At 47.4% G+C, this 27,898-nt stretch overlaps 1 protein-coding gene across 3 annotated transcripts in view; it reads right to left on the bottom strand.

The window, feature by feature from the left end:
* Nucleotides 1-27,898, bottom strand: part of PDE4B (phosphodiesterase 4B) — a 189,618-nt gene that overhangs the window by 79,761 nt on the left and 81,959 nt on the right. The window contains exon 1 of one of the 3 annotated variants that reach the window (XM_086753167.1): nt 1,023-1,995. The exons of the other annotated variants lie outside the window; for them this stretch is intronic. Coding sequence (XP_086609293.1) covers nt 1,023-1,069 — 47 coding nt within the window. The 5' untranslated portion in view covers nt 1,070-1,995. Of the gene's footprint in view, nt 1-1,022; nt 1,996-27,898 lie in introns of those variants that run through there. 3 annotated transcript variants of the gene reach the window in all.

Below are 27,898 nucleotides of genomic sequence, written 5' to 3'. Positions count from 1 at the left end.
CTCAACATTTGCTTTAAGCAGAGCTCCTCCGATAACACAATAATGCATTTCTCCTCTTCTCTAAATATTTACCTTCCCATCCTCCTCTCCCTGAAACACCGCACAGGGCTTTTCTCGACGAGCAGACCGTGCTCTGGAGCAGGAAAGCCAACTGTGGATCTTCACAGCACCGTTTAAAGACTCAGAGCCTCGATGTTTTTATTAACATACACAGACACTAAGCCACAGGTTCATCCCAGAGCCTAACGCAGAGGGAGCCGCCGTTAAACGATTCAAAGCGATAATAAGATTACACAGAATAAATTCTACGTAAGAGCAGAACGTATGTGTGTAGGTAAGAGCACAGAACGCAGAATTTGAATACCCAGAGTATCAAGCTCTCTCTGTAGTTTACACTCTTACAAGACGCTGTGCAGACCACACCGTATCTGTACGACTTCACACCTCAAGGGCGGCGGCGGACCTCTACCCGCACACAGCAACGCCGTTTCGGCGCGGTCTATCCAACGCAACGGCTGTACCCACCGCGGGACGTGCCGCCCAAGTTTCCCCCTCTGCCCTAAGACAGCGGTGGGAGCGGAGGCAGCAGCGGGGGCTCCGGCTGCTTGTTAAAACGCGCCAGCGGCTGCCGGGAGACCTGGGAAGGTAGGGAGGTAACGCCACCAAACCACCCAAGGGAAAAGAGGGCTGGGTGACTCAGTGCTTCATAAAATGAAAATCCACGTTCGCACACATCTTACAACAAAAATAATTCAGCACAAGACAAAACTCCCCAGCCTTTTCACCGCCCCCCCCATTACCAGGCATCATGAGGGTGCGCTGTGAGATCCAAATCTGATCAGGAAAGAGAGGAAAAGGAAATGTTCAGCAAGCACCGTGACAATTTTACAGCTGGAGGAACGCGTCCATCCTTATCAGAGCTGCTGTTCAGCAGCTGCTTTTTGCAAACACACAACCACGCACTTCCAAGCTCTTTGCCCGCTGGAACTGCTCGGATCCAGACAACACCAGGGAACACTCACCAAATCCACGAATGACGGCGATGAGGTAAAAAATTAATATTTAACATCTTCCAGGGCGATACTCCTCTGCTACTCCTCCGAAAATATTCAGTACGTTCTCCGCTCGCTCCAAAGTTCTGGCTTTCGGAAGTTGTATCGGGGCAGCAGCTGCCTCCAGGAGGCTTTACCCTTTGTGATTAGATGTCAACTCCCATCGCGGGGTGGATGTCACTTCGCATACGGACGCAAATGACTTGGCAACCAAAACGTGAGGGTGCCTGTGGAAGAGCCTCTACGGACTCCCATATTTCTTCATTTATATCAGCAGAAAAAAAAAAAAAAATCTATTTCTGGCAAAGCCCTGACTGCAGTTTCCTGCGCTCATTTGTATAATCCCTTCCAGGGATCCTGAGACAGAAAAAAAAAAAAAAAAAAAAATCAAGCCTTTTCCAAACCGGAGAAACATCCCTGTTTATCCTTTCCAGGTCGCATCCCTCGCTCATTCCCCACCTTCGCAGATGAATCAAAGTTTCCTGACGCTGCGGGAACTCCGCTCCCCGGTCCCTCCTGCGTAACCCGCTCTGCACCGCGACGCGAGGGACGAGGTTCCCGGGGTGACGCAGGCGCCGGCAGCTCCGGGGGGGACACGCAGGTCCCCGTCCAGGTCAGGGGCTACAGGCAGGAGGGAGCGCGTCTCTACGGCAGAAGGCCTGGCTCATCCATCCCACCAAACCAGAAGAGACAGCGAAGCTTTCGGAGGGTCGCGCGCTCCCTGCAAGGGGTCGTTCGGCACAGAGAGGGGCGCGCCGTGCGCGACTCCTGTCGCTCAGGGCCGCGTCCGCGTTTCCGGACGGGATCCCCAGCCGCCTCTCCCGCCGCTCTGCCCGCAGGAAAATCCCCCGAGCAGGCACCTCCACCGCTGCAACTTCACCCGCAGCCTTTGAGCGAGAGCAGATTCGCCTGTCTCTGCACAAATGGAATTTTACAAGCTTTATACCTAAATCCCGCCGCCTGAACATCAAACCCGGCGCAGCTCCCCGGTGCATCGAGACGTCAGGGGGTGGGTGGTGGGAAGACAGCCGCCGCGGAGCAGCTCCCAAAATAAGGGCTTCCCGCAGCAGCGCAGCCCGGCCTTCGGCTGCCAGCCCCTCGCCACGCACCCCTACCCGCGCCGGGGCCCTCGCCGGAGGGCGCACCTCCGCCGGAATCGGCGGTGACAGCGTGATGGTTTGGGGATGCCGAACCCGCTCCAACGTGGGGGCAGGGAAGGGGCTGGAGCGTACGCGGCACTTCCCTCCGTTTGGGAAACAGAAAGTTCAATGTCAAGAAACGCGCAGCACGCGCCAGCAAATTTTCTGTTTGCGGATTTTTTTCCTTCGAGCGGAGTCTCGAGACGTTTCACCTTGACAACCGAAGGGCTTTATCACCGCCTGAAATCCAACGCAAAAGCAAACATGGACTAACGGGCTACGTGGAGGTGGTGGGTACATCTAAACCTGGTGACCTGTCAGACCGCCCTGCCCGTGCGCCGTCAGTCCGAACTGGAACGGTGAACGAGTACCTGTCGTGTTAATGAAGATCTCAAACCCAATTTCAAAACAGACAGGAAGGGGGCGGGTGGGAAATGTCGTTACGTACCCAGTCACAACCCAACGGTTCGCACCGACGCGGCCAAAGCTAAGGAAAAACCCCAGCCTGGAGGAACGACGTGCTTCTCGCCTGTACCCGGTGGATGAACCATGAAACCGTGTTTTATTCTAGTGACGTTAAAGAACGCTTTCTAAAAATGTAGGTGCAAGTGAAAAGTCCAATAAAAAAGCGTGCACGCGAAGACGGAGTACGGATAACCAACACGCACGCACTTTGCACCTTGCATTTCGTTTGCCGCATCTCCGCTTCAGCCGATTTACTTTGAAAGCAGCCAGTTTTACACGCAGTGGTGAATAATTCTGCTTTCAAATCTGTGGAGACCACAGACTTGGGCATCTTCTATCTGAAGAAAGCCCACAAACACACGCGGATGGAGACCAACACACAGACCCGCAGACCCCTGCACACCTTTGACCCTGGCCTGCAGGCCGTGTGACCGGTGGACGTAGTTCAGACCTCAGCTCAGAAGATACTCCAGGCATCTCTCAATGAGGTGGGGCTTCTAGATGACAACTCTGGTGCACCCTCCGTTTCACTGCCGACTTGGTAACAGATGTTTTTGTGCGCCATCCCTTCTTTCCCATCCTACCACACTGCGACTCTGCGTTTTCCCTCCCCACTTCCGTTTCTGCGGTCTCTCCCTTCGTGTTCCCAACCCTTCCCTTGGGCGAGCATCCCGAGCTTGACGCGGGTAATTGCAGGGAACGTGGCAGTAATCAAACGGTGGCTGGGTGGGAAGGACGATAAGTCATTCTCCTGTTTTCTTCTCCTACAGCTTCTCAGACAGTTGAATAATTATCCTCCACTAAAGACCCAAGTGAGAAACCAGCAATTGCAGTATCAACATGACAGAAATGAACATGGGCTACGATCAGAACCCGCTTCTCCCTCACTTCCGGGCCTGAGCACCGCTGAGTGCCCCGCCACCTGCTCCCACGCACTTCAAAACATCACCAAAGTGTTCATTTTGATCTTTATCCATTGGGTACCACATCTATTTTATTAATTAGAGGATAAAATGGCTTTGCGAGCCCTACTAATGACAAGTCCTCACTCCACCGGCCCATCCTGGCGGCCCCAATACCGGCGCTCTACCGGGGAAACATCAAATGTTTCGTGACAGACTCTTCAAACCCATTTTTCTAGAAACCCAGCACGCAACGTTTTTCCACGTCTTTCAGAAAAGTTACACAACGCAGCTCTCGCGCGGCTGGCCTGCTGGCGCGCCGGCCTGAAACACTCCAGGCGCTTCAGCACGTCATTACCTTTGTTCCCTCAATCATCAGCAGGCTGCCGCGAAGGCTCAGGAATGTTCCCTGTCCTCGAAAGGCATCGGCACAGCAGCCTGAAAAAAATCAGCTGATACATTGGATAGCTTGAGACAAGCCAGAAGCGTGGCACTTTTGGAAAAATATGAACATTTAATTTCCAGACTAAAGATCCTACGCTAACGCAAGAGGATATTGGGGTTTTCACCCCAGATAAATAAATAAAATATTAAATACATTTAGAGGAATACTCAAAAAAAAGATGAAAACCACCCAGAAACGAACTTCTGCTCCCCGGTATTTTAATAGCTGTTTTGCAGAGCTGCATCGACCCTTTCACAAACCTTTATCTCGTTGGGTTTCTCGGTCACGTGCCGCTGCCGCGGCTCGCTTTGTGGAATCCAAAGCGAGCTATTGATTTGGAAAGGACGCGATGGCTTGCGCACCAAACCAACGGCTCAGCCAGGCAGAAGCTTTTCATTCATTCTTCCTTTCTGGCCACGCTGATTCATAATGACGAAATTCCCATTTGCAAGTCAAATTTCCTCCTTTCTCTTAATCCGGCTGCCCAAGGACTGACCCGAGAGCTGCGAGAACCTTACCAAGCCTTACATGAAATACCAGCACTCTCCGGGTATTATGGAAAAACAGAATTAAAGAAATGCAATCATAAAACATACACCCATTCAAAATAATCAGCTCATCAAACCTAATTTTAAGATTAGGGAGAGAGGTTCTTCACCAGGGCCTGTTGTGACAGGACGAGGGGTGATGGTTTCCCAGTAGAGGGAGAGAGATTTAGATTGGATATCAGGAAAAGAATTTTTACGCTGAGGGTGGCAGAACGCTGGCCCAGGTTGCCCAGAGAGGCGGTGGATGCCCCGTCCCTGGAAACTTTCCAGGCCAGGTTGGCCGGGACTCTGAGCAACCTGATCTGGTTGGAGATGTCCCTGCTCCGCGCAGGGGGCTGGACTGGATGACCCTTGAAGGTCCCTTCCCACCCAAACCATTTTATCATTCTATGAAGATAATTTGTTTTTCTTGCATTTTGGAATGCTAGACACCAAATAACAAGCTATACCTGCTGTAAGTGACTCGAAATCTGCAGGTAATTCAGTGTGCCAGCAAATAACCATCTCCAAAATCTGACTGGGATCTCGCACAGACTCTTCTGCAGAACGCAGATGCCAAAGACCCTGCAGGAGCACGAGGAAAAGATGAGCCAAGTGTTGGACTGCAGAAAGCAGGAAGCATAATTACAGGTGCTTACTCATTAGGGACAGGCTGACAGGAACCTCTTCCCAATGCAGACGAGTGTTTAATTATCAACGCGACTCCTCAGGGCTGTTTTCAGCCCAGCTCTGCGGCCGGCGCGGTCCCCACCCCTGTGCGACGGGCGTTTGGGAGGCACTGAACGCGAGTGATGGGCTCCCCCACGTTGTCTCATGCTCACGTTGAACCTGCTCTGCGGAGCTCTGGATAGATACAGGCAGGAGACGGCACAAGCACTTCGTGTTTTCTAAAAATAGCATCACTAAAAGTCATTTGGCAGCAGGAAACTGCAGCTTCTGGAGCGATGCTCTCCATACACCCTGGATCTCTCCTCCACAAACGCAAAACCAGTCTCTCCCAGGATGACCCATCTTCCCCAGACAGACACATCACCTCACTCTTTCTCACCAAAACCTTCCTTCCCTTCTTTCCATAAATAGAGGGAGGTAGATTTAGATTGGATATTAAGAAAAAAAATTTTACACTGAGGGTGGTGGGACACTGGCCCAGGTTGCCCAGAGAGGCGGTGGATGCCCCATCCCTGGAAACATTCCAGGCCAGGTCGGCCGGGGCTGTGAGCAACCTGATCTGGTTGGAGATGTCCCTGCTTCTGGCAGGGGGGTTGGACTGGGGGGGCTGTAACAGTCCCTTCCCACCCAAACCATTCTGTGATTCTATAAATGAGAAGCTCACATGGACACGCAGGACCAGGCTCTTGCATCGTACCGCAGCCCAGTGAGCCACCAACGACGTACCAGACTGGTGTGGGTAAGTGGGAGAGGGTCAGAAAGAGCCTGTGCAAGAAACAGAGCAAACTGAAAAAAGGAATTAAAAAAAAAAAAAAAAAAAAAAAAAAAGAAAGAAAACCGGCTTGCTCCTACTCAATCCACCCTGCAACTTCCCTGCGAGCGTTTCTGAAAAGCTTCCAACAGAAAACAACATAACGAACCCACAACAGCAGCTGCTTTGCGCACACCGAGCGCCATGCTCTCCACAACCAGCTCCGAGGGGGCTGAGCGCTGACCTGGCTTCCAATTAATTAGTGGGAGAGTTTTTCTCTATTTTATATCAACAGGATATATGATGACATCTTCAGAATGCACATTTCTGGTGAGAGCACGGCAGAGCCTCAGAGCTGGGAATGCGCTGTACAGAGAAGCAGCTTTCCAGCTGGGTTACATTTGGATCCACGCTTTTATTGCATCTTTAGAGAGCTCTAGTTTTCTGTTCCGCTTTGGCTACTTCCAAGCTCGAAAGCTTTCGCAGACCCGCTTGTGGAAGAGACGCTGCCGGGGACGCGAGCTCGCACCGCAGCACGTGGAGCGACTAACCCAAAACCGAGCCTCATTTACCCGATGGAAAGAGAACCCACCAGAAACTCCGGCTTTATGCCCAAGACGACATTTATTTGCTCTGGATGCTCCGCTTTTTCAGTAACACAGCTGCTGTATTACCTTGGGTAGGGAAGAAATACTGCCGGCTGCTTGCTGGATGAGATGAAATGAAGGAACGGAGAAAGAGCGCTGGAATTCCTTGCGTATCAGAATCCCACCGCCTGTAAGCAGACTAACAATCAGAGATGAGGCACCTCAGCGTAGGCAGGGGTGACGTATCAAGCACCGTGAGGCTTCTTCCAGGCCGTGACTCCAGGTCTCCCCTCCGTCGCTGGAGCCACCTGGGAAGGCAGATGCCGAAGGAATGCCCGACGCCGGCACGCTCTTCCGTCTTCCCGCTCCCTGCTGCGGGCCAGGAAGAAAAGCCAAGCCCCGCACCGGGCTGGCTGGCTTCTGGGTGAGCAATAAACCCCCAGAAATACACCCCGGGCGTTTCCAGCCTCGAGGATCTGGAGCTGGACACCAATTTGGGTCCCTAGGTAAAGGAGGGGATCTCTAGGCATGAGCGAGGATGAGGAGCAGGGCGGTGGGCGGCAGGCACCCAGCAGCCACGAGCTTTGCTGCTTTCCCTAGACCTCACCTACAGCACCGATTTATACGTGAAAAACATAATTGCCTCTTTAACACAGGTCATAATATTATGACTTACAACCCTCAAGACATTTTTTAAAATTTTTTCCCTTTATGCTGTAGCTTTCGAGAGCATTAGCTTTCCTCTCTCCTTGACTGACGACGGGGTATTTCCGCACCACGGCATTTTGCGTTACAACGAGCAGAGGACAATTTCCGCGTGCGGTGCTTAAGGAGCTATCTCCTGACAGGAGACGAGGGAAAGCAGCAGCTTCCTCAGGCGCTCAGACCGCTCCTTTCTGCTCTCTCCCGTAATGTTAACTCCCATCACGCTCTCAATCTCCTCCGAGTACAAGATTTTAAAATATTTTCCATTACGTTTGATTTCGTGACGGGGAAGAAGCCCTGGACTAAATTTAATCACGTTCTCCGTATGTATGCTTCCTCACTTGCAAGCAGGTTTCTCCCACCCACCGCCGGCCACGGCCATGGCCATCCCAAGTGATCGCCCACCATCAGCACATATTACAATCCCTGATTTTCACTCTAAAAAAGACAATATAATATCTTGAACCCTAAAAAGTAGGGAATCTTCAGTTTCTCAGACCCATTCTGAAAATTTAAAAAGCTAAGACAACATTGCAAAACTTAGCAGTGTTCAGACTTTGTTTAATACATCATTTCCTTGGCGTACTGAACTTCCCTCTCAACGATCTATTACATTTCTGGAACAAAGAAGTAACTTATATTGACAATAGCTATTTCTTCATACTGAAATCACACTCATTTTAACTGCCAGCAGCAGAATAATACACGTCTCTACGCATTCATCCGAGCCAGGAGACTTCGGCATGCCAAAACCGCGGAAAAATCAGAACGGCAATAATTTTTAAATAATTTGAAAACAGTGAATGTGGCATCATTATCCCAGAACGCTTCCCAGAGTCAGCCATGCTTCGTCATTAAACGCCCGTCACGGAGCGCAGCACGCTGTGAAACACGTACAGCACACGGCAACCATCTCCTCCGAACCGGGGCTGGAGCCGGGGAGCTCTGGGGTGGCTTAGAGCCACCGTGGCTACTTCTGCCTCCTCTCAGCGCTCCTGGCACTGCTGGCATCTGGTTTGAAATCTTCTTGGGGGGCACAAAGGAAGCGGTGGCGCTTCGCTGCGCGCAGGACGTTTTCTCCTTTTTTTGCTACCCTGGCTGAGCTGCAGCCTCTGCAAACTCCTGGGCACAGGGAGCACGGGAACGCCACTCAAATCCTTCCGCGGCCAAGCAAGGTGACAATGAGAGAATATCAACCACAGTTCAACAAAAGAACTGCTCTTCCCGTGCATTTAGCAACACATCTTGTCGCTTATGCGACCATTATATTTTGTTCTCACTGAATACACAGAACTCTTCTTCTCAAGGTACATACGCTGGGAATCCACCTCCTTCATCTTCCTATAAAATCACAGAATCACAGAATGGTTTGGGTGGGAAGGGACCCTTAAAACCCATCCAGTCCAACCCCCCTGCCAGGAGCAGGGACATCTCCAACCGGATCAGGTTGCTCACAGCCCCGTCCATATCTGAGGTCTCCCCGGAGCCTCCTCTTCTCCAGGCTGAGCAGCCCCAGCTCTCCCAGCCCGGCCTCACAGCAGAGCTGCTCCAGCCCTCTCTTCATCTCCGTGGCCTCCTCTGGACCCTCTCCACCAGCTCCACGTCCTTCTGATGTTGGGGGCTCCAGAATTGGACGTGGTGCTGCAGGTGGGGTCTCACCAGAGCGGCGCAGAGGGGCAGAATCCCCTTGACCCGCTGGCCACGCTGCTTTTGGTACCTACTTTTGTTCCAGGCAGAGCACTTCCAAAGGCAGTGCCATGAGGATCGGCTTCACGTTGTACCCGTCCATCAGTGAGATGTGTGCTGAAGAGGTTTATATCAGGCAGCAGCACAGAAAGTGTTTGCCAGATAACGCTCCTTTTCCTGCCAGTATTACCAGCAGTGGAAGAACATCTAATTCCCAGCGAACGGCAGCCCCGGGCGATGCCGGTGTGAGCTTCAGCACCCACATACCTCTCCCACCATCACTGGAAGTGCCGCTTCTCCAGGGGATTGGACCTGGGATTTAACAATCCCAAAGCGTCACTCTCTCTCAGAACCACTCTCTTTCAGAACCAGCTGAAATTTCCCAGTTTTGCCAGCAAACACTTTGCAGGACACTGGGGACCTCACTTTTCAGGAGCACGAACCCTGCCAAAACCCCACAGAAAACGTGAATCTATTTTACCGAAGCTTGGCGTTATAGCAACACTATGAAGGAGAAATGCCACTGCATATAATTTAACACCTACATATTACTTTCAAGAAGGACAGACTTGCTCTGCACGAAGTCTCCCGGCAGAGAGGTGCCCTTGGAAGAGCTTTTCCCGCGGTCCTCATGATGTTTTCTGCGGACTGCTCTTGTCTGGCTTTCAGGATGACCTATGGCGTGTGATGAAAAACCACCATTCCCAGAACAGACGGCGTGAAGAGGTTTGAGTCCTTCGAGAGAGTTACTCACGCATCTCAGAATAGTCCGCGGCGCAGCCCAGCGTCGTGAGTGCGTATGTTTAACCGCTACTCCTTATCACTTACGTTCCCTACCCTCTAAATATCCCTGTCTCAGGAACAGGGAGGAGGCACGCGCTTCTTAAAGGTTTCCAACTTTGGGAGAAAAAAAAACCCCCCACACAGAAAACTTTTGGACTTTGGCATCTGGACTGTTTCCAACGTGTTTATCCTCTACTACAATATTCAAATTATTTTGTATTTCTCCTATTTCCCTGACAAAACCAAGTTTTGGAGAAGAGGACAAGAAATCGGGAAGCACCTCCCCTCCGCACTCCTTAGCCCAAAGCACAGCTCACCTGCAAAAGGTCCTGTAGACCTGACAGCAGCGACACATAAAACCAGCAGCAATACGTCTCCCCGAGATATGTTGACTTTCTTTATCTAATACGACAAACAAAAGCGACACGTAAAGTAGAGCTGCAAAATAAAATATATAGCGGTGCATCATTTTAACTGTAAAGGATGTTCTATAGCACTGCATATTCGTCCACGAGCGCTTCGACATCTCCACAAAACCCTGCTGGGCCGGGGCGGCAAAGCCCGAGACGCCAGAACTAGGATGCTGACACGGCTTTCTTCACACACCCAAACTGCCGTTCGAGAAATCCGCTCCCAATTTCAGGGAAGCCAGGTGTTTTCAGAACAGGGCCCTGCACAGCCCGCCGTTACCTCCCGACACCTGTGTCTCCCCGGAGCCCCGTTACGGCATTTTCTTCCAGGAAACATTCGATGCAAGGCAAGCGCAGTGCATTTGTTTCCGTGGAAACAAACCCTTTCAACCTCCATCGTACACAATCTTAAGCACAAGAAAACTCTGTAATTAGGCCCAAGGTCTAGCTATTTTGAGCCAGCAAGATGTTAAATGGCAACTATTTTATTAGCGACAGAACACAATGCAAACGCACTTATCTCAGTTATTGGATTAGCAAGTCTTCGCATCAACCAAAGCAATGAACCCGCTGAATTATGCTGGGAAGTATAATTGCTTGCCCGTTTAAAAGAATTCGGTAGATTGGGATTTAGCTATACTCTGCACCAGGACTGAAAGAGAACCTTTAAGTGACAAAAAAAACCCCTAGAAACAATCAAGAGGTAACACTCATTCATTTAGGAGACGCTAAAACCTTGAACAACCATCACTGCGCTGCTGTTAGCGCCTGTCGTAAGCAACATTCGGCCATAGGCCGAAGCACTATCCAGCACCACCGCCCATTTGCTCTTCAATAAACTACCGCTCAAAACTCAACATAACATTGCTTGATTGATCGACTCAGCTATAGAGTTTTTGTAGTTGGGGGTAAAATCCTTTCTCATATTCCAGGAAGACACTGGACCACTGGAAATCCACTTGTACAAGTGTTGGCAAGAGCTGGCATGGTGGCTTCAGCCAACGGGATCAAGAAACACGCCTATCTTCGCAATGTCCACTTTCCAAATCATAAAGAAATGACCTCAAGTTGCACCAGGGGAGGTTCAGATTGGATATTAGGAAAAATGTCTTCACTGCAAGGGTTGTCAAGCACTGGAAGAGGCTGTCCAGGGGGTGGGGGAGTCACCACCCCTGGAAAGATTTAAGAGACGTGAGACGTGGTGCTTAGGGACACGGTTTAGCGGTGGAGTTGGCAGTGTTGGTTTAACAATTGGACTTGATGATCTTAAAGGTCTTTTCCAACCTAAACGATTCTGTGCTACGACAGAACTGAGCAGGAGTCAGAATACAGAAAGGCCCAAAGCGTAAACGGCTCTGGATGTTCACCGGCACTGCTCTCCCCAGCAGAACCAAAGGTAAACGCCTGTATTTGTTACTGGAGTCCCAGTGCGATGCTCTTAACAAACACATCCACCACGTGACAACAGTTCAAGAATCAAAATGTTGTAGTCAGGGAAAGCAGGCAGATTCTTGCACTAGAAACACAAATACGGCCTGAGGAACTCAGTTAAAAGGAACTGGGTAGTTCCAAATACGCTGGTCAATTCCGTTCTGCCCGTGGTTCCTCCGTGTTTCTCCTGCAGAAAACATCTGTGTCACTTCAATTAAAAAGACGTCAATTGAATTTGATAAAAAAATTATCTGAAAAGATACATGGAGAAGATTTGTGTTAAACTCTCCTGTGAAATTGATATTTTTTTCCTAAAAAGAAGTTTTCAAGAATTACTGAATTATTTATTCCATAGATCTGTAGTTTCATATCGTTCTCTGACTCTACTCTTAATTTGTAGACTTTTAGAAATTACAGGATATTTGTGCTATGTCCTGAACAGATTACAACGTATCAAAACATTATTTCTGCTAAATTCTCCTACTAGGCTACTTGGGGAAACGGATCATTAAAAACAAGATTTACAAAACGAGAACTTCACGTTTCATCCAGCAAAACTGAACCCAGGAGTGAAACGGCCGCCCGGCCCCTAACTTGTATTTGCCGTTCTCTGGAGGTTCTCTCACTTGCTTCTGATAGATTTTCCTTCTCCTTGTATAAATGTTTTCAAATGAGCAAGATTTATTCTCTGACCATCACGTCTTTTTGATTAAACATCACACCGCAGGGTTTTTTCCACAATAAACAGAGCGAATTTCAATAAAAGGAAGCATCGTGACACGTGAATCAGTTGAACAAACAGAGGTAAATCACCGGGAAGGGAATTCAAATGCTTGTACGGGTCAAGATTATTGTGCTTAATGTTGAACATGTGCTTAAGCTTCTTCCCAAAACTGAGTTTTAATCTCTTCGAGACCAAAGCAATGCCCCGAGAAGAATCACAGCTACCGAGAAGAGGCAATATCTCAAATGACCATTTGAAAATGTCTTAGACTTCGAAAGGAAATTAATGCACTGTAACGGGAACGTACGCCTTTAAACGATTCACACAGAACCAGAAGGAGACAGTCTGGTAGACTGGAGGGGACAACCTATTGTAGGGGCAGTTACAGGGGAAACACTGCGGGAAAAAGCAGAATATTCAGTGATGGGAGGCAGGGGAGGAAAGAAGAGAAAAAGAGACTTCAGGCTAAATTTCACTTCATGCTATCACACACAAACACACGCATGTACAAATACACGGTATGAATCAGCAAGGTAAGCTGGTCATGGTCTGGATTTGGGAGGTGCGTGTGTTTTCACAGACAACCTCCATATATTGTCACAAACGGTAGTAAATCTGCCATTTCTATTAACCAGGACTTAGTTGCATCACATATTTGGGCCAATACACAAACAGTACTCTGCGCAGAAAACATCATTAAGGGGAAAAGAAGACGATGAACATGCTTTTGAAGATCCTACTGCTTGGAAAAGTTATGGAGTGTACTGCTTCTCTAAGTTAGAAAATGTTTCAGCTGACTGAAACTAGCATACCATGCAAGCTAACACAGACAGTCCTGAAAGCAATCTGCTCATCTTTCCAGTGGAGAGCTGGGAGGCCATCTTATCTTACTTCTACAGGAGCTCGTCCTATTGAAGACCAGGATTTAGAATCATAGAATAGAATCATAGAATGGTTTGGGCTGGAAGGGTCCGTTAAAGCCCACCCAGTCCAACCCCCCTGCCAGGAGCAGGGACATCTCCAACCACATCAGGTTGCTCACAGCCCCGGCCAACCTGGCCTGGAATGTTTCCAGGGATGGGGCACCCACCGCCTCTCTGGGCAACCTGGGACAGTGTCCCACCACCCTCAGTGTAAAAAATTTTTTCCTAATATCCAATCTAAATCTACCTCCCTCTATTTTAAAACCATTACCCCTCGTCCTGTCACAACAGGCCCTACTGAAGAGTTTCTTCTCATCTTTCCTGTAGGCCCCCTTTAGGTACTGGAAGGTTACATCTAGAGTTACATTGACGTTACAAATATAATTGCTAGGGCCAGGCTGAGAAAGGTCTCGTACCTTGCGGACTAAAGTGACTACCGGCAGGATAAGATTACCTGTCTTTCTATTTAAGTTGATTTAAGAAAAATATGTCCTGTCCCTTCTTCAGTCAGTTGTGCTTTGTGCCCTCCTTCGAAAGAAAGGGCTGAAGGACTCCAACAGAGACCAGATGCAGCCTAACATCTCATGCATTCTTGGTGCTTCTCTGTTACTCATACAGCAACCAAAGAACAGCGTGTCATTCCAGAACCGCTACCACCGTTTTCATGATGGACAGCAAATACGCAACTCTGAACCGCAACAAAGCCCAGAGGTTCAGCACAATCTGCAATCGCCATCAACAGGCGCTGGCGAAACGCCCTCCTCCGTTCGTGTTACAATGCTCTTCTACGTACGGTGTGTCAGGATCTCCCCACTTGAAGCAAGAAGCGGTATTTAAGTAAAAACGATGACCTTTTCAAATGCCAAGGTGCGCGCGGTTGGGTGCTACGCATACACCCCCCCAACCCCACGCTTCCTACCGCAGGAGGCCTGGCCGGCTGAAACACAAATTATTGCTGCCGCGTGCAATATGTTGCTGTTTTTCCCCAAAGAGCAGGTTAGATATTAAATTCTCTCTCAGTTCTGAAAGCAACTGACACAACAGCAGAAAATTCTGAGCTGGATCTAGTCCCCCAAACGAGGCAGTTCACGGCTGATAAACGACACTTCTCCGTCTGCCTAAGAAACGCTTCGTTAGGAGTGCAGCTCAACCCCTACCGCGCGGAGAGAAAAGATGCACTTAGGCGGAGCTGCGTTGGATCCTAATATCATGCCTCTGTCTCTTCAGCTCCTCCTAAACAACGGCTGTCTACCGCTCCACAGAACAATCTACCTGCTGAGACAGAAAATTGCCCCGGTTGTCACAGAAAATACATACACCGGGAAGCAGCTGGCGTGAAAACTATCTTGTTGTGAACGATGGGAAGCTGAGCCTCTTAATCTTTTTCATTCCTCCAACCTCCGCGGTGTGTCGGATTCTGTTCTGCACCAGATGACTTAACACCAGGAGTGACATAGAAGGTAGGTCGCATTTTATGTCAAATAAAGTCAATACGCATAAATACGGCGGAGGGCAATGTGGACCACGGAACCGTCCCTCATCTGGGCACAAGCAACGAGATCAGCCTGCATAAAGAAGATTAAGCAACTACAGTTGCCTCCGTTCTTGCATCGTATTACAAAGTCACCAAGGACGCCGGCCAATTTTTCTGTGGTGAACCAAACCATCCACCAAAATCTCAGACGTGAACATCTGAAAAACTCTGATGCTTCGCAACTCAAAAGAGTGAGCGCTCTCAGGTGTAAGACGTATTTGTTCCTGAACCCTGGAGAACGGAAACTTGGACTGAACCTGATCTTTCTCCAAGTCCCCCATGTGAGAAGCAGATCTGGAAGACATTAGTCTCCTACGTTGGCGTGTTTGGACATAGGAACTTGACAAAATGGTTTCTAAGCCAGTGAATCTGTATTTCTTTCAATTTGAAGAGCAACGGTTACGTCTGATACCAGCTCAAAATTGTCTCTACTTAACAGAATGAGAAACAAACAAGTTGAACGTCATTTCTGCTAAAGAAAACAGTAACGCAGAGATTAACGATTGTCTAATCGTACGCGACAGTGATTCCACCAAGGGGGCTGCGGGTGGCGTTACCAGGGCTGAGCGGGTTGTTAATCTCACAGGAGCCCCTCCGTGGGACTTCAGCTCCACGTGAATAATTCAGCTTGTTTAAAAAACCAGCTTAATAAGTATTTTATTCCAACTTTTTCATTACAAATTTTCTCCTCCCTGCGCTGACTGCTTTCAAAACCGAAAAGGATAATTTATTGTGCTTTCAGCTATGTTCTCCTCATGTTGCACCAATTTTTAAGTCTTCCTTTATCTGAGGGAAGCCGAGTTTTGCCTTTGACTTCAATGAGATCTTGTTAGAACATCTGGAAATCTGTCTCAGAAAGGCTAAAACATTAGAGACGGGTCTATCAGCAACAGTTGGGAGATCTGGATGAAGGCAACCACTAGGATAAAACCATGTTTTGCTAACAAATAATTAAACATAACAGGTTACACATCTCCAGCACACCAATCAGCACAAGTAGGGCACACTGAAGCAATGATAAAATTCATTAGTAAAAATCTAGTTCTATTTTTAAAAATTTCACCCAATGAATTTCACCCAGCGTCACCAGCAGTCACATGAAATACATCTTTCAATGCAATACAGACAGGAATCATTTTCAAATCCCCTTTTCGCTAATTGTCCCGGTACCTCATTATGAAGTTCATTATGAATTCATTATGAATGTCACAAAGCTCAAAGTTTAGTATAAATAAAATGCTGTCAAAGCGCAGCGCTTTAATACTGAAATTTAATATGAATATTAAATAAATGAGTAAGGACAGATATAAAAAAAGCACGTCAATTCAGAAAAAACAACTCCGAGCAAATGATCCACAGAAATCCACCAATTTGCAATTCCTCTTAGAATCATAGAATCACAGAATCTTTAAGGTTGGAAGAGACCTCCAAGATCATCACATCCAACCATCAACCCAACACCATCACGCCTACTAACCCACGTCCTGGAGTGCCACGTCTACACGTTCTTCCAACGCCTCTTTCACCAGTAAGATTATTCACTTGCTTAATATTCTATTTTTGCATCCATCCATGATGCCCACAATCTTACCTACAACGTGCCTAGTTCCCACCCAACCTGTTGGGATCCACAAATCAGGTTTCTCCAGCCCAGGAGCCCCTCACAGGAAAGCTTAACACACAGATCCCACAGGTCAGGCCAGTACGGTCAAAGCGTCCCTTGGGAAAAAGGTCCAGAGCAAGCTGGAGGCAGCGAGATGCGCTTTCCTCGTGGACTACCTGCTCACATCTCCCCGTACGTACGGGAGAACCAAGATGAGCTTGCCCGAGCCCCGCTGGCAATGCCGGCAGGCTTCACAACAGGGACCAGCCTACCATAGCCTGATCAGATAATCCCCGAAAACTAGACAGGCAATGTGCTACAGCCACACTTTACCACTATTAAAAAGTATTTAAAGTTAAACCTTGGGGAAAAAAAAATCTTTATAGTCAAATAAATGCAATAATAAACTGTAACCTTTTCTATTTTCTGCTTGTGACAATTTATTGGCATTAACATTCATTATTTCAAACATGAGTAATATGAAAATACGAAAATCACAGAGCAGGAAAGCATCAAAATGACAGCAGCAGCAAATACACAACTCTTTGATTAACACCGCTCTTCCACAATGAGGTAGAGCTCCTTCCACTGCAGTCAAATAATGTGTTTACCTGATAATTTAATGTGAGCTGGAACGTGTGAGATAAAATAAGAATTAAACACCACCTTCACACTTAAAATCAACTTTAGATGTTAGACGCAAGCCTAAGTTTCATAGAACATCTGGAACCGCACAGGGATAGGAGCTGACGTAAGGTGTGGAACTGGTCAGTTCTTATCTCTGAACGATTCAAATTTTTATCGGAATAAAAATTAATCATCCCAATGTGTGCTGCATATTAAATTCACTGAATATCTGCGGAGAAACACAGCCAGAACCTACAGCAATCCTATTTAATAAGAGCTAAGTAATACAGGAGAGTTCGTAAGATGTCGATATTAGTTGCAAAAGAAGGGGTGGAAATTCATTTGGCTTGGCCTCACCAAATGAAGTCTTGGTGTTTTGCAAGCACAAATTATTAAAAAAACCCCTAAAAAATCCAAACCAACTGAATTCCTGAGGGGCTTAATGACCACGCTCATCACATAAGACCCATTTTTCAAAAGCGTTTTTCCTGAGCCAAGCACCGGCCCCGAAGCCGGCCTGCGTATGCCGACCCACTCCTGGCAGGCAGCCGTAAAACGGGGTCCCCAGATCACAAAGAGGTCTGGGCTGGCTCCTCCTGCCCTCTCCCACATCTTCAGTTTAAATCCTTACAGCACAAATACGCAAATACTTACACGGGAGGAAAATCTGTTGAGTAGTTTACCTTCTATCAACAAAATATTTTCCAAATCAGCACCCAGTGAGAGTTCTGAAATGAAAAACTAAAGACTCCGTCAGTGCACAGCGAAAACAGGCATCCAGTGATTTTCTGGAAAACCACAAATGTGGTTCCCACTCTAGCAGAAACAAACACTAATTCCCAGCATCCTCTTGCATATTAAAGTAATACGCATCAGCATCCTTAAACCTTCCCAAACGCTGCTCTCCGATCCACGGTGCTGCATCATTATTCCGAGCGAGATCCTTACAAACCTCAGAGCTCTTCTGCCGCTCGGATTTATTTTTCATGAGCGTGCACAGATCACGTAAGAAGAAAGAGTGGACTTGACTGAAGCAGGGACTGAGTACATCGAGCCAATGCAAAAATGGAATCAAATTAAAGCCTACAGACCTCGGAAACAATTTCTCCTGGCTCCGAGTGCTGTGTTTGATGCCTAATCGGTAAATTCTGAGGTCGGGACACCACGAGATTTTACAGAAGAACGATTTTTCTCTGCAGAACCATATACTTTTCATCTCTGTTACTGCAACAAAAACAAAGCAGTAGAAATCATTGTTAAGGCACTTAAGGCCAGATTAGGGCTTAGACATCCCCAAAGTCAAGAAAAAAAAATAAAACTTTTATTTATATACTCTACTTCAGAAAGCAACAAGGATCAATGTCCTTAGAAGTTCTAATTTTAAAGACAGCAGTGCTGCTGTTTTCAGCAATGTCCAGTGGTGGTTTGGGAAAAAAGAAACAGCGCTGGTCTTCAACTTGGTCTTCAACAGAGACAAATCAAAGGAAGATTTTGAGAAGAGCGTGGGGGAAATAGGAAGGTGTCACAGATATGCAGCTCTAAGGGAAAACCAGCAGTGCTTGGCAGAAGCAACAGGTAAAGCAGTTGTTGGAAAATCATAGAAACATAGAATCTTAAGGTTGGAAGAGATCTCCAAGATCATCAAGTCCAACCATCAACCCAACACCACCATGCCTACTAAACCATGTCCTGAAGTCTACACGTTCTTTGAACACCTCCAGGGATGGTGACTCCACCACTTCCCTGGGCAGCCTGTTCCAGTGCCTGATCACTCTTTCAATAAAGACATTTTTCCTAATATCCAACCTAAACCTGCCCTGCTGCAACTTGAGGCCATTTCCTCTCGTCCTATCCCAACTTATTTGGGAGAAGAGACCAACGCCCGCCTCCCTACAACCTCCCTTCAGGCAGTTGTAGAGAGCGATGAGGTCTGCCCTCAGCCTCCTCTTCTCCACACTAAACAATCCCAGTTCCCTCAGCCGCTCCTCATCAGACTTGTGCTCCAGTCTCTCCCTCCCAGTCGCCTGGAGAGCCACCAGACAATTTTCCATGGAGAGAGGTTCAAATCTGAAGGACTGCAAATAATTAAACCCCCAGCCCAAAGGAGAAGCAGCAGCGAGCAGTAACGCCGGGACGCAGGCAATGCGGAGGGAGATGCACTTCCGCAGACGCACCAGAACGAGCCAAATCCTTGAGAGAGGGAGAAAAAGCTGTGGGCAAGCTCCAGATGAACGCCCACAGCCTTCAGCTCCCATTTGATACCTCCGAGCATTTCGCTTGCTCAGCAAAAGCCATTTGGAATTACCAGTCCCAAGCCCACAAAGGGGAGTGTGGTGGGTGGTGCGCTAGGAGGGGAGGTTCAACATCTCCTTTCAATGATGATTCTATCAATCAATGCAATTTAAAATAGAATCATAATTACTGATCATCAAGGCTTGTGTGTCCACCGCAACCCCAAACACAGCCATTGAGCAGAGAGAGCGCTTAGATCCATCCCATGAAAACCATTCACTAAAATCTTTGTTTACTGACTCTCAAGTTTTTAAAAAGTGACGGGTACAATCTAGCCAGCAGAAACCAAGGCTGAAAATGAGCCATCTGCACCCCACCAGCCAAGTCACACGCGGGTGGAACGTTTTAAATACAGTGCTCACCGAGAAGCCCACAGTGACATCTGCGTGGGCGTTTTACACACTTGGTAAATAAAAAAGATCTCTCCAAAAGCCTACGATGGAGACTGCTGAACAGGGAGCGTGCTGAGGGGAAGCAGCTTGTGAGGTTCAGTGGGATTCCACCAGGAAAGCATAAAACTGGTATTACAGTGCCTACCCCGCGGAGACAGTGCTCTCGGATAAAAATACACCATTGAGCCGTGGCGGTAGATAGATTTACCCCATCTGAATTGGGTTTGAGTCTTGGTTTGTTTTTTAAAATATCCTTCAGAGCTCATGTCCGGTTTGCCCTCACTCAGATCAAAAGAAATGCAAACCAACTAAGCGACTGGCATGTAGCTTAGTGCTAGAATTAAATAGAATTAATACCATGGTGCCAAAACCACAAGAAACTCAACTGCCAGAATGAGGGCTCCAGCCTCAACGCACACCAAGGAGCTTCCAGAATAGACGGCACAAGATGCCCTCATTCTTGTGCTGTAATTACTTTTCCGTGAAACTACTGCCTTGTCCGTGGCGTTGGATTATACAACGTGGCTAAAACCACAGTTCTCCATACAATAAAGACACCGTCATGAACCTTTCTGCTAGTCCAAAGCCCAACACGTACAACATTCAGATACTCAAACTTTCCGCAGCGTACTGTCGAACACAACTGAGTAGAGCAGAAATGCCACCTGTAAGATACTGGGGACGAAACACTTCTACTAAATTGTAATTGATATAAAGGAAATACAAGCCTGCGATGGTTTCCAAAATTTTCTATTCACGGTCCAAATCCAGCAAGATTTGGCAACGTGCAAGCACGGAAGGCCAATGACGGCAGTTCTGCACACAAGCACCCGTTAAGCTGGCCTTCTGGAGAACACCAGATTACCCTGTTAACAGTGCAATTCCAGTCAGGACCGTTACATTTTTAGGAGCTGGTGAGTGTGCTCAGCTGGGAGCCAACAGCCGACATCTGGAGCCACGGAGGAATTCTCCTACCAGCTCAAAACAGCAAGGAGCACCATGGAGAGGAGAGTTAAATTCTTCTGTATGGCGACCAATCCTAGGATCATCCAGAAGTTCAATGGACAAGTGCTCTGCACTGCGGAGAGGATGTTGATGATACCTTTAGTGTCGTCGTCTTTCTTTCCGAAGCAAGATACGGACGCAGCCTCTGCCCTTCACGGCATGTTTGAAGTTTGTTGAAGGCTGCTGGAAAGCGCAGTGGCGGTGCGTGGGCACTTTTGGATTGTCTCTGCAAAGGATTAAACGCGATGACTCAGGTGCTCTCTTGCAGCTGTCCTGCTGACCAAGACTACATTAGCTTCTCAGCTAGGACAGGACTCCCGCTATGCTCTTCGCTACCGCGGCTAATGAAGAAGGAAGACGACCTGCCTTGAAAGAAGAGGACGTGACGCGGCTCCAGCGCTAGGTCACCGAAGGACGCATGAAGAACACTGAGTCACGCTCACCGACCCGACTGCCACGCGTGCTAATTGAGAGGAAGAGCTGCCATCAGCCAAACACAACGTCAACTCTGAATTCAAAGTTGTTGGGCAAACTACAGGCTAGGAGCCGTTAGAAAGCTGTTGCCATGAGCTACAGAAGTTACTTTCACACAGAAATAGGTGGCAGAAAGAAGGCTTTTTAAAAGATATTAATTTCTGGGAACCAAATTACAAAATTTATTTATATCCCCTTACCAGAGGCAAATCTAATACAAAAGTAAAAAGAGAGTGGAAGACATTCTGATACCCTCGCTGCTAACTCAGATAACTGCGTTAGGTCTCAAGCAAAACAAAATGTTTCATTTTTTTTATTACAGCCTGATTTGCTCCAGGTTACACATTAACCTGCTGCGTTTGCCAGGCAATAGCATTGTGCGGCGCGTGGGAGTCAGCAAATTAAATTGTAAAGCTTCTCTGAAAACAGGCTTCCCAAAAGAACACAAAGAAATTAAAATAACTTAAATGATTAAAGTGGAGGAGATTTTTCTGTATTTTTCCAAGAAGCTATCAGTTACCACCTGAATAAAGGTCTCTGATTCAAGCATTTTTAATTTGGAAAGATCCTCTAAATAATTACATATTCTTACACTAGATTGGATTTTTTATATAAAATTTAGCTTTATATGTAAGCGCAGGAACGTATTATTATAGAGCAGGAATATATTACCCATCTTGCTTTTTATGCGTAAGTTAAAACAATTGGGATTTACTCTGCTCTGCCTCCCAGACTGAAGATGGAAGCGAGAGCGGGGACGCGCTATCCTGCGGCCCCGGGATTGCCCGGGCACGAGGCTGCCAGGACACCACGAAATACCTTGGATGAAGGAAACCCCAGGAAGCCTACCTGAATGGATTAGTATGGAAATTAATCAACTTTGGGGCTAACTTTTACCAAGATTCAATCCTGAAAACCTTGCATTTGACACGCACCCATCTGAAACATCCGCAACAAAGAATAACGCTGGTTACAGCCGAGACGAAGAATATCACAGCGTGTAATACACGTACACTCGCAGCTGCCTTCTGCTTCATCGCTGTACTTCCCCTTTTCTCCTCTATTTTCTCCTCCTCTTCCCACAAGTGGTCTTGTAAGCAGATTTTTCCTCGCAGCAATATGCAGGAACTTGCAAGTTTTACAGGTGGTCTTGGGTAAGAAATGAGATTATTCCATAGCTGCAAGGTATCGACATTTTTTTCCTGAGATATCTGAGCTGGCCAATAGGCAAGGAAGGACTCTAATCCGTTTGGACCACAGAAATCCCAGAACAGAGTTTAGCTTGCAAGGGATCTCTGGAAGAGCCTCATCCAAGTTCTGCTGCAAGCAGATCCAACTAGACCAGGTTGCTTGCCCAGGCAAATTTTGAGCATCTCAACATCGATGGCCCCACAGCCTTTCTGGTCCCCGTCCCAGCGTTTGACCACCCTCCCAATTAAAACATTTACACCTTACAGCAAGCCAGAATTTTCCATGTTACAAGAAGAGGCTGGGTTGGTCTCCTCTACCCACACCCATGGGACATCTAGAGGCAGCAATGAGATCTCCCCATCCTCTTCTCTCCCCAAGGCTGAATGAACCCAGTTCCCCCACACCACAGCAACCTGCCGGCTACGTTATCGGCAACCCAGCCCGGTTCCAGCTGGCCTCCCTCACTCCGAGGCTTGACCCAAAGCTGGTGGATCAAACTCAACTCCTCAACCAGGATCCCAAACTCTTCTCCGCTAAGTTACTTTCTATCTACTCCGCACCCAGTTGGTGTCGCAAAAGAACGGTCAGCACTATTACATTCCTATAGTAATTAGCCTTGATGTATTTAATTATTTTCTTCTTCTAGTGGTTGATTAAATCTCTGCTGTTTTGCCTTTGCTTGGAATTTGGTTTTCATTCCAGAAACTGCTGTTGTTTTTAAAAGTATACTCACCATTCCCATCAGCTCTTTATGAACAAACAACAGACTGATTCTAATTTGAACGGAAGCACCGGGATAATTTATGTTATCAAAACATTTGCATTTTTCATGAGGACAGTATGCATCTTGGAAAAACACTACCTTTAAAAATACTAATGGCTCAGTGACCGTCCACACTACAGTTATAAAAAATACATACCCTTCATGAACATAATGGGAAGATTTCCCTTTAAAATGTATAATGGACTGTTCCAGCACTGCCACCAGGTATTTCCAAGAAGGAATTGTGAATAATGTATCAGACATGAAGGGAAGAGGTTATTTGCCCCCCAAATATAGCGAATAATCAAGCTGACCTGAAACAAATGGACAAGTCTTGGCATGCAACACACCCCTTACGGCGTCACCGATAGAGACGTACACCCCGTGACAAACCGCTGCACAGGGGCTGCGATAGCTGCCCTTCGCTCTGCACCTTCCATATTCTTTTTTCACTCACTTTCGTATCTGTTCATCAGATTCCATCCCCATTTGGCACAGTCCAGTGAACGACTGCGTCTCACTGCACACGCTCTGTTCCATGACCCCAGGTCAGTAACATAAAAACTGGGGGAAAGTCGTGTTCATCCTACTCTTGTAAAGCACGTGGAATTCCTTATGATACAGACAAATACCACACAGGGATAAAAAAAGAGGACAGCAGGTACACGTTCCCTCTGCACATACTAGCAATGCCCTCAGGTTAGATCTCTAATGCTTTTGGCGTGAATTATTAACCACCCTGAGTGCAGGGAATGTAGAACAGTTTGGGTTGGAAGGACCGTTAAAGCCCACCCAGTCCAACCCCCTGCCAGGAGCAGGGACATCTCCAACCAGATCAGGTTGCTCAGAGCCCCGGCCAACCTGGCCTGGAACGTTTCCAGGGATGGGGAAACTGGAAAGCAAAGCTAAGCCAACCTAGAGAAGCTCCTACCACCGACCTGCTCTGCCTGCATAAGTTCCTACTTATTATGTATTACATCAAATTTTTCCTTCCCTCACCTCTCTGGAAAGTGAGGACCCACAGTAATCATTTTTACGGAAATAAGGAACTGAAATCTACCGCTTGATGAGCACGTGTCACTCTGTGAACGGAGAGCGCAGACACACGCACGGACAACGGCGTGCAGGTGGGACGAAAAGGGGCAGCGGCTCCATCTGAAACATAGGGCTACCCAACACCTGGGTGCCTCAATAGTCCATGTTCTCCTTACCAGGTGCTGCCGCTACTCAGAAGAAAATACAAGGGAGATGGAAGATTCTCTTGACCTTAGAAAGAGGAAAATTCATATTTTAAACTCAAACAGTGGTTCTCTAAAAACATCTCTTATTTGATATGCACACAATGAAAATTCTTGTGGCATTTACTCTAGTATTTGTTAAAAATAAAGATAATACGGCAAACGCTTTGTCGCAGGAGATACTTTTCCTTCCCAAGTTGAAGAAGGAGCAGCTGGAGGGAGGGACCGGCAAACCCGGAATCCAGCACATCTGCCCTCACTCGCGCGCGCAAATGCGTGGGACCTGTGTCTGAGCCGATGTCAGAGAAACACGTATTTACTGATCTGTTCACAACACCGAGCGCCACTAACGAGACAGGATCACGACGGCTTGCAAGGTGACGGACAAACACGCAAACCTGCCCAGAAACCAGGAACGCCCCATGTACATCTACTAATTAATTAAACAGACACAGAAATTAAGCTATATTATACAGAAGTAATGTTCTTCTGAGGGGGAGAATTTATTTATGATTTTGAAAACTCAATGCTTTTAAACTACAGCTGAAAAAGCTGGGCTGAAAAGAACTTCACAGAAGCAAACTTCCAGTTTATGAAATTTATTCCCTATAGCTGTAGTACAACAAATGAAAAGCTGCAATTGGGATCTCTAATATTGCTTCTAAAAAGATGTGATGCATTCCTTCAGGACAGAGGCATTTTGCTTGGAATAATAAATTAGAGCAACACTTTTGTAATTCAAAGTTGACGCTTTTTCATTTGTAAGAACCGAACTGAACAGGCTGGGAGAAAATAAAACCTTCCAAGAAGGTATTACTGAAACACACCCTGGAAAATTAACATCAAACCAGCCCCTGAGGAGCACCATTAATTTTTTTTTGGTCGTGTAACCCACGTCATACTCCGCTCATCGCCAGCGCTGACGCTGCCCGTCGGGGACGTGTATATATCCGTGCTTTCCTCCGGGCCATTTATTCTATCAGATTTATAAAAACAATTTAAAAACTCGTGTAAACTATCCATTGCTAACAATGCTTCATACCATCCACTGAAACGCTTGCAAATATTTACAGGCTGTCAGTTATGACGTGATTTTTCTTTTTGGATTTCAGAGGCGAACATAAAATGGGAAAACACAGGAGATTTTAGAAACAATCTGTAAGCGCTGTACAGTATTACCCCGTATTTCCTGGGCGTTCTCAATTCATCGTCACAGACGGACGGTATCCTGTCATTTCAAAAATATTCTTTCTGAAGTAACACCAAAATAACCCCTCAACTTCCACTGAAGCGGAAGGAGCAATTGATACATTTATACATGAAAGGTTTTGCTTGGAATAAAAATAAAACCTCTGAGATGGGCTTGTGGGTGGGAGCTGGAATCAGAGCTCACTGACCTGACGGGCTGCTGTGCTGTGGTGGGGGGACAAGCAGAGGGGTCCAGTCTGCGCTCTGCTCTGCAGCTTGCAGCGATGTCTAATAGCATCTTTTTCATAGAAGATGAAAGCGTTTCAGCTAGGGATCAAAAACTTCACTGAAAGCCTCAATTAAAAAAAAATATATATTTTCTACCTAATGTTTCTAATTGGAGAATTCTGCCAAAACTAATAATGGAAACATTTCATTTTTAAATAGAAAGTGAGTTATTTTTCTACATATCGCAATATTCAACCCAGACTTGTTTCATAACGGACAACATGGCTATGTTTCGCCTTGTACAAAACCGATTTACGGGGCAAGGCACCCGCCACCATGAGAACCGCAGTTCTGCTGTGCCCTGATTTGACTGACAGCATCCAAATTATGTTTATAACACAGAGAAAACCCAGAAACAGCAACTCGGCAGCAACGCGTCGGCCTGCTCCTACGGCAAAGCCACAAGTCACCTTCAAGAAGCTGAAGAGCACAAAGCTACTTCAGATGGGAAGCGGGACGTCCAGCCACGGTGCCGTCGTCACCCGATCAGGAGAGACGTCGCAGGGCGCGGGAAGAAGGCTGAGGGGATGGAACGGCACTGCCTGCACCGCCGTCCAGAGGGGAGTCGGGGAAGGCGCTTCCCAAGGCCACCAAGAATTACATTTAAAAAAAAATCAGAAAATATTAGGCAAAAGCCTCCCACTGAATTGGGGGTACAAGTAACGGCGCTGAACAGGCTCCCACGACAAACACAGCATAAAGAGCTCCTTACGCTTCTCTCACTTTCCAGGGACTGATTATTTCAGGGCCTAATTTTTCTGTGACCCGACTCGGACTTCTTTTGGAATAAACATGAAGGAGAAAGATGACGAGAGTATTTAGCGTTGCTTACAGGCCCTTCCCAAGCACCTCCAGATCCACCCACAACACTGAACAGGGTAAAAGTCCGTGATAAAATTATAAATTCCCAGCCTGAGGATCTCCAGTGCTCTTCCTCCTCTCTCCACCTCTTACGGCGGGCAGAGGCCCTGTTTTGGTTCCAGAAGGAAACGCACACGCGAATACGGAGCCCGTAAGCGGCAGCGTGGGCCTAGTCCGTTATCCGCGGCGACAGCGCATCACGGACTTTCCCACTTTTCCTGCCGCGGTGTTTATTTTTGCCGCTCCGCGTGCAGAGCTCCCCGGCCACGCTCCACAGCCCGATTGTTTCAGGATGAAGAGGAGGAGGTCTGTACATTCACGGACGCCGGCCGGGAAACCCCAGCACGTTATCATCCTCACTGCGCACGGAGACCAGCTTACAAAGAGTAGAAAATAATTAGACACCAGGACATTGCCTTCTTCCTTAAATGCCTCTTTTCCTGCCTTAATGGACTTATTTCCCTTCAGACTGACACTTTTTTGCAAGGCCACTTCAATCAGTACGAAGTTTAATTGATGGAATGTTTAACATGCTAGCACGGTGCTTATTTATATCACACCAAACATTTAACATCTCCTGCGCGAGTGAAGGGAACCAGACCGCGAAAAGACGCAGTACCAAAGTAAATGTTTTTGTGACAGCGCAAACAGGAATAATACTGTGTTTGTGTGCACGCTGCTAGAAATAATTGAGATATAAACATAACGAAGAACGCAGAGCAGAATGGGAAACGGCGTCTGTCAGCGAGGTCAGCTCTGGACTGCATCACGTTTGATCCTAAAGAGGGAGGTAGGAAAGGATCATCGTATTCTAACATTTGAAAAAAGGATAAAATCGCATAAAAGAATAAATAACCTTTTACGGGTATTTAGCTAAATACAAAAATCCACTTCCATGCAATATTTTCAGGGTGAATTTCCAGTTTTGCAGTTAAGAGGCACTCACTTAATCAGAGGTGGGCACCGTTGCTTTGTAAGGACACGTCTGTCTGGAGCCCCACGCGTGGAAAGCGCCAGCGCAGATTAAAGCGATGAACGCGAGAACAGCCTACAGCCGCCTTCCGAAACAATTATTTAGGAACACTAACCTGGGGAAGCCGTAGCCACAGGGTCACCGCAGGTCAGCCGGAGAGAAAGGGGAGGTTGTCCAGGACTGGTTTGTACTGGGGGACCTCTGGTGCTTTTCCCCCGGTACCCTCAGCTCCCGAGAGCCAGGGGATGT

Source organism: Chlamydotis macqueenii, chromosome 8 (assembly GCF_036417535.1).
Source record: "Chlamydotis macqueenii isolate bChlMac1 chromosome 8, bChlMac1.mat, whole genome shotgun sequence".
NCBI classification, from domain to species: Eukaryota; Metazoa; Chordata; class Aves; order Otidiformes; family Otididae; genus Chlamydotis; species Chlamydotis macqueenii.
The sequence above is the reverse complement of the archived record's forward strand: the minus strand, read 5'-3'. Positions and strand labels throughout refer to the sequence as shown.